At 33.3% G+C, this 7,474-nt stretch overlaps 1 protein-coding gene across 1 annotated transcript; it reads left to right on the top strand.

Annotated features, from left to right (window-relative positions):
* The first annotated feature begins 382 nt into the window (after positions 1-382).
* Positions 383-6,580, top strand: LOC107609229 (oxidoreductase, zinc-binding dehydrogenase family protein). The gene is made up of 11 exons (XM_016311110.2): positions 383-621; positions 707-898; positions 1,278-1,373; positions 1,452-1,540; positions 1,669-1,797; positions 2,547-2,667; positions 3,304-3,388; positions 3,501-3,610; positions 4,306-4,457; positions 5,266-5,362; positions 5,983-6,580. The coding sequence occupies exons 1-11, from the start codon at positions 541-543 to the stop codon at positions 6,277-6,279; spliced, it is 1,449 nt and encodes a 482-aa protein (XP_016166596.1). The 5' UTR covers positions 383-540; the 3' UTR covers positions 6,280-6,580.
* Positions 6,581-7,474: the final 894 nt, after the last annotated feature.

Below are 7,474 nucleotides of genomic sequence, written 5' to 3'. Positions count from 1 at the left end.
TTTTATTTAACTTTTTAAATTTTTATTTTATTCCTTTTATCATCTTCAATCCTCCAACTTCACCTCCATTCTTATCCTTTAAATTTTTATTCTTATCCCTTTTATCCCTACTGCATTTATTTTCACCAAATAGTATGAGTTTAATTTTATATATTTTATACCAAATATAATATAAAAATTTAATTTAATTTTTATTTTTTAAATTTTAGTCTTTTAATCTCTGTCTTTCGATCTAATATATTAAAATGTTTAAATTTATAGACTGAATAAAAGATAAAAAATTAAAGGACGAGTAACATTTTCCATTTACAATGATACTTCAATTGTTTTTAACTCTCTCTGGCCGAAAACAACCCTTATTAGACCCGACCCACTTAGCTGTAATTGGGCTGAATCGAGACTCTCCGAAGCTTGATCCACGGGTCGTCCGTATTTCTTTTCAACCCATTTCTTGCATCTGTGACTGATAGTGATAGCACGACGCTCTTCCTCTTGGGTTCTTAGATTCCATTATTATTATTTTCACGTAAACGATCAACAATGGTGAAAACCGTGGTTGCAGAAGAAACTCGCCTCAAACCCATCGAGGATCGTCTCGCCCAATCATCACTTCCATCCGAGGCACCTCTTTTTTTCTCTCCCAATTCCACCTTCCATTTTTTTCCCCTTCTCATTTCTCACTTTTTCTTCTCTCTCGGTTTTTCAGGTGGGTTTAATAATCGGCAAGTTCAGCTCCGGTTTGGACCGGGCGTTCGTCTTCGACCTAATCCCAACCCCGAACAATGATTCCGGTGACCCTGCTTCTTCCATCTCCGAACCTGAAAAGAAGAAAGGTTCCAAATCTGACACTTCCTCTCTCTTCATTGATAAGGATTGGGTAGCTGAACATGCTCGTCAGGTTCGTTTACTTCTCTAGTTACCATTCACTATTACTATTCTGTTATGTCGTTGTAGTTAGTTAGTTATAATTAGTTAAGAAACGCTTGGGTCAAGTTAGATTGGAAATTACTCTGTACACTTGAGATGTATCTCGGTTTATACACATTCAGTCGAGTGTATAATTATTGAAGTATCTTTAGATGATTTTTTCCTTAACTTTTATGCACTGGATTGTTTTACAAGGTCATCCAATCAGAAGCTTGTGTGTGTATGACTTTTGAAATAGTGGATAGTTATCTACCTCTTTTGCGGAGATGACAATTTAGATGTCTGGGTAAAAATCTTTCATACTAACAGTGTGTATAGATTAAATTGGTTTGGGATTTTGTTTCATGAAGGTGTCTAGAATGCTTGTGGGTGGGATGAAGGTTGTTGGCATATATGTTTGGATTAGTGACGGAGCCTTCAAGAACTCTACCATAGTTCTTTGCCAGGTGCGTGTATTATGTGAATTTTCCATTTGATTTTAATTTTGTTTGTTAGTGGCTTTCTAAATTAATGCTTCATTGCAGACGGTGAAAGTGGTTGCTGAAGCAGCGGTAATTGTGGAGGCTGAGTGGGATGAAAGGCTGCTTCTTCACATTTGTTATAGCCCAAGAAGGTAAAAGCAGGGCTCTTGTATGTATTTAGTTAACGAAACAGTTGACATCATAAACAGGATTGTCTCACTGATTTTCTTTGATTTGGAAATGATACTTGATTACTCATATCATATTATTATTAGTGCAGGTGGAGTTGTCGAAATTGCTCCTTATCTTCAAACATTACATCAAGTAGTCTGAGGCCTTGTGACTTTAAAATGGGAAAGGTCTTAAATTATCTTCAGACGTTTAAGTGCATGTACAATTTTACTCTTAGGTAACATTTTTCCCTCCTTTGTTAACCTTAGGGTCATTGAAGCCCTATGTATGTTGTTTCTTTATCAAGTATTGATCTGTTTCTTCATGTATTAAGGTTTTCAAGCTAGTTCAGGTGCCAATGTGTGATACAGTGATAGTGTGAAACTAAATGCATAAACTTGACTATTGAATTGATATGGTTTTTTCTCTTCTATATATTGGAAAAAACTTTTGTTTAGATTGAGCTTCACTTAGGAATAACAGGTTCTGGTTATGTATAAAGTAATCACAAATTAAGTCTATCGTTGGTTTATTTCCACAAAGCAAAGGTAGGGTAAAAGTCCTAACAAGGAGAAGTTGCTCTTTTCATTCTGGTAAAAGATATCTACAATATAAAAAGCTCCTTTAAAGTGGCTATGTAAGTTGTATCCCTAAAATCAGTTGGTGGGTGGTTTAGATCAACATGCATGTTTTGATTAAAGCTTGTTTTAGATACATTCACTTTGGAGGAATCTTTCAGTCAAAAATAGTTTTTGGGGAAGAAAGTCTTAGCAATCAAATGAAACATGGGAAAAAGGGACATGGCAGCTATTTTACCAACCATATATTATTTTGTTATTTCTTTTTTATTTTGTGTGTGTGTGTGTGTTTGTTGGGGGGGACTCTGTATATAGTCCCCTTTTCATTAGTTTCTCGTCATTCATTCTTGTTGGTGACAAATACCTTTTGGTAAATTGATCTTTCGTAAATGATATTGTATTTTGCAAGGTTGCCTATATTTCATGACAATGCGTCAAAATTCCACACATTCAGTGATGTTCTTTGTCATGCAATATCTCTTCATGCTAAAGAACTTAAAGGTGCACGGGCCTTGATTGATGGTAAATTGGTAATTAATCTGCTCTCACTGATTCTTAAAGTACATTATGCACAATTGTTCTTGTTTGTGAAATTGGAAGGAATATAATGCTAGCACACATAAGTAACTTGGACTTTGTGATTCTGTTAATGCAAAGGACAAGTAACTGACTCCTTTTAGCCCCTAACAATATTCTACTGAAACATCGGCATGTAAAAAGAATGTGGCAAATTTATTTGCGAAGGTTCTAACTACAAAAGAATTTTATCCCATAATAGATTGAAGAAGGCCACTTTAAATGCTATAGCATTCGGCTTTAGTGAAAGAAACTGAGTAAGTGCATGCCCATAACACTACTATAAAACATTATCCTTCTTTCAATAAAAACTATTGGACTTTTTGGAAATTGCTACAAGCTGTGTACACCAAAGATTTACTGAATGGATCAAATTGCCTAACCTGAATGCTATTGACTGCTAAATTGTGTATAAATATATTGCAACTTTCTCTGAACTTGAAATATACTCACTCAATAAATCCGTTAAGTTATTGTTCTTTGCTAGGCCTGTGAATCAAGGTTGTCAGGCCATTGGTTTTGTCCGTGTTTTGTGCTGAATTGTTTTAGTTCAGTGGTAAGATTTTCCTTGCTGTTATCATTTTGTCCAGGTTGTTGATGGTGAGCCATATTCAACAGATGGTGTGCATGAAGTTGAATTGCTTTTACCATTTACGAGTAATACTCCTTTTGAAGGTAAGTTTGTCCATACTATTATATTATTTATGCTTAGTGCTAATTTGTTGCTATTTGTTTCTGTTATATTAGAAGTTTTCATTTTTCTAACTAACATTTAATATTTTTAAAGCGTTCAGCCAAAGAGACGTTGTAGGTATTCTTTCATTCAGTGGTTTGGTATGTTCTTTTGCATATCTGAATTCAAAAGAGCCAATCTCACAGGCAATCACTGACATAAAGGTAATCACTAACTCATGTCTATTCTGATCATGATTTTACTGTACAGTTCTGTTCAATTCATTTATTCATGGCTTGAGTTAGATTGCCCATTATGGAAATATCATTTTCTGAATTAGTAGTTGATGGTGCAATGCTCTTCTGGGATTACGGAATGAAATATAACATTGGAAATCTATAGTCTAATGTTTATGATCTAGAAGAGTGTAGCATATTTGTAAAGTTATTCTAGAAAACACATTGAACCAGTGACTTTCCTATTTTAGTTTTTTTTTATTAATAATATTTTTTTTCTTTTCCTAAACAATGGATTTTTAATATTCTTTAGCAGGTACTCTGACTTTTGTTGGCACATAACCTAACATTTTTAAAGAGGTTTCTTTGGCACATCAGCTGATTTAGGTTTGTGATATGATTAGGCAATTGGATTCCTTTTGGGGTAAAGCACATAGTTATGTTTAAGAGGATTTCCCTAAATGATATTCAGAGGGATGGGTAGCTTTTGTTGTTGTTGTTGTGTTGTTTTATTTTCCTTTTGTTCCGTTGTTGAAGATATGCTGTCCTCTATTTTATTTGTAATATTCTTTACAATTTCTTAATCAATTTCTTTTTGTTACGAAGAATAAAGTATTTTCTCCAAACTTCACTAACTTGGTCTCTTTTTTCCTATACCTCCCGGGGTCACGCCGTGTGCACAGGGAGATATCATTATGAGTCTGCAAAGTAGGTTGGATATAATATGTGATGAGGCAGATGCTGATTCAGGTTCTGGTCCAGATGTTGGCAGGGAAGCATCCAGCGATTTATCAACCGAGAAGCCTGTTTCCCAATGTGTGCTACATTTGTTAAGGTCTGTAACTTCTAATAACTACCTCTGGATAGAAATTACTATCTAATTTTAACATGAGGACATTATTGAAAAAACATGATTGTTAAGAGTAATCTACGTTTAGTTTACAAAATTACTCTCATGACAACTCTCTGAAATTAAATCCTTACCCTTTCTCCTCCTTAATAACGGTGTGATTGGAATTTTTTAATATTGTCTAAGCTTTTTCCAATGGACAATGATTTGTTAAAAAAACAAAATCTCATAGGAATATATTTGATCCCATGGAGATATTTAAGTTTTTGTTTATAAGAAAGCATTACAATGAATAGGTGCTTTCTAAGTTTCTATGCTCTAAATTTTTACATTAAGCACTGCAAGAGGTGTTTATTTAGGGCATAGAGCTCCATCTTTTGTGGTATAAGCCCATTGATTTGTGACTTGATTATTCTTGCTCACTTGAATTTTCTTCATAAAATGGTTTAATGAAGAATTTGTTGTATTTTACTTTCTTCATAAACTACTAAACTATAAAGGGAAAAAACAGTATGGCAATGTGGGTTTTCCTTTCACTCTTTTGGTTGTTCAAACACATACAGGCTTTTCTGGGGCGAAAAAAGGTCCTAAAATGTCAACAATTTACCTGATACCTCATGGAATACCTTGTTTCTTAGTTGGTATGCAATAGGTTTTGGGTGATTAAGTCATTTGTGCCTTAATTGTAGAAAAAAGTGATCCTCTATTCCTCTGAGATCTAATTCATACACTTGTTATTTTAACTGCTAATACTGGTTTGAACTTTGAAGCACTGATTGTTTGTGTATAACAGAAAAGGGTGCATGCTTCCGTTTCCTAGACGAGTCTTTGCACCATGGCTGGCAGGAATTTATGTGTGTGACTACTTACAGCCTTCCGATACAGTTGAGGTTAGTTCCACTGCTATAGTCAGAGTATAGGATTTGTGAGTGTTGGATTTGTTTGCATGTCTCTGATTGTTTGAATATCATTGCATTCTTTTTTTTATTGCTGCTGAGAAAACTATTTAAATTAGGGTATACGTTCTATAAAGAAACAATTAAATTATGAACTTGTCTGGTGTGCCTCTGCACAACTAACTGGTATTTCCAAGCCCTTAACATAAAAGTTGTGTGAACTCAGAATTTAATTAAAGATTGACATGAATTCTAGAGGGACATGGTGATATATTTTTTCAGAGGGATTACCCTCAGCCTTCATGAGCATAAGATGATACTGCTCTGTGATTTCATTGCACTAGACATTCAATTTATGACTGATTAATCATTGCTGTTTGCTTCATTTGGCATAGGATGTTATCTTGTAAAGGACAAAGGAAAATAATCACACCTAACATAACTATTGCTCTTCCATATGGTGATCATATTTTAAGATTCCATCTAGATTCTAATGTCAATCTGGTTTGATTGCTGTTGTTGTTTTATAGTCTCCATGCTGCACTGTTGTGAAGAAATAAGAAATTCATACATTTGATCCCACTAACATGATTTATTTTCTCTTCTTATCTTAGGTGTTAAAAGATCATTGTACAGAGTTATTATCCATGAAAGCTCCAACTGATGTTTCAACAATTCTGGAGCTAGAAAAAGAAGCCATTTCCGTCAAAACCAAATCTTTCTGGGATGTAGCAGTGCCTTTCTCTTCAGCAATTCCGCAGCATCCGGAGAAGAGCAAAACTGATGATAGTAGAGAATTGACGGAGAATAATAAATCTACAAACTCGGGTCATGTCAATCTTATGGCTGCTATTTTCATTCTTTTGCTGTCAATCTTACTTGGGTTCGTGTTCTTTTTGCAAAAGAGTTGAAACATTATGTTATATCCACTATGAACTGAAAAGTCTTCTCAGTGCAACTAATTAGTTTTGTGGAGTACTTGACCAATGTTTGCATGGAATTGAGATGGATGATGGATCATTGAAAGGGGAACCCCAGTGGGGCTAGATGTTAGTCATTGCCTTGCGGTCAAAGGACACTGAGGGTTTACGCATTGTGGGGAAAAAAACTTTTATGAAAGGAAACACAAAATCAGTATATGTATTGGTTGTGGAATTCTTTTTATCTCGTAGGATACTATATAATTAAGTGCATTCTATGGTGGTTATGAAATTTTGGTAACACAAAAAAATGTAACTAAAATTAATGTTATACTTTTTACTCTTTGGAAATGTTTTTTATTTTGAAAAAATACAAATACAAAGTTGTTCATACATTAGCCTAATACACAGCCAAATCTAAAGTGAATAAAATCCAATCTACAGATATTAGTCAGGTCAACACCAATTCAATCTCATAAAGGTCTATCATAACGATGTAGACTAGGAATTATTTATCTAAATAAATAATTATTCTTTATAATCTCTCTTACTCATTTAAAAAAGAGATTTTAACAACTTTTCTAACAAAAGGGAATGACTACTCACCATCAAAGGTGAAACGACTTTAAAAGACGATTATTGATTTTACATCTATGCTTATAAATATTCTAACATTAAAAACCTACTAAAATCCTTGCTAATTAAGCATTAGAACATTAAAAATCTGCTAAAATCCTTGCTAATTTAAGCATTAGAGTTTTTTACAGGTACCACCTCACACCTCTATTCACCAACAACTCGAATGGATTCATCCTTATTGAAAAAGATGTTGGACAAATCACCCAAAGGCGTTTGGAGCTCACGTTCAAGTCTAAAGCAATTCAGTTTCACGTAATTTTCGAAATATTAGCACAGTTGCCGGCAGTGACGGATCTAGAAAATTTTGATAGTGGGGGCAAATATAATAATAATAATAATAATAATAATAATAATAATAATAATAATAATAATAATAATAATTTTTATAATAAAAATATTATGTGTACATAAAAATTAGTTATCAAATTATTTAATAATCATTATATATTCGTATATAAATATATGTATTGTTTAATTTATTTTTAATGTATTTTTTATTTTAATATATATATACAGGTAGTTATTTTTTATGTAAATATAACATGAT

This window comes from Arachis ipaensis, chromosome B7, assembly GCF_059453495.1.
Source record: "Arachis ipaensis isolate K30076 ecotype BB chromosome B7, ASM5945349v1, whole genome shotgun sequence".
In the NCBI taxonomy this organism is placed as follows: domain Eukaryota; kingdom Viridiplantae; phylum Streptophyta; class Magnoliopsida; order Fabales; family Fabaceae; genus Arachis; species Arachis ipaensis.
This window is presented reverse-complemented; position numbering and strand designations above follow the sequence as displayed.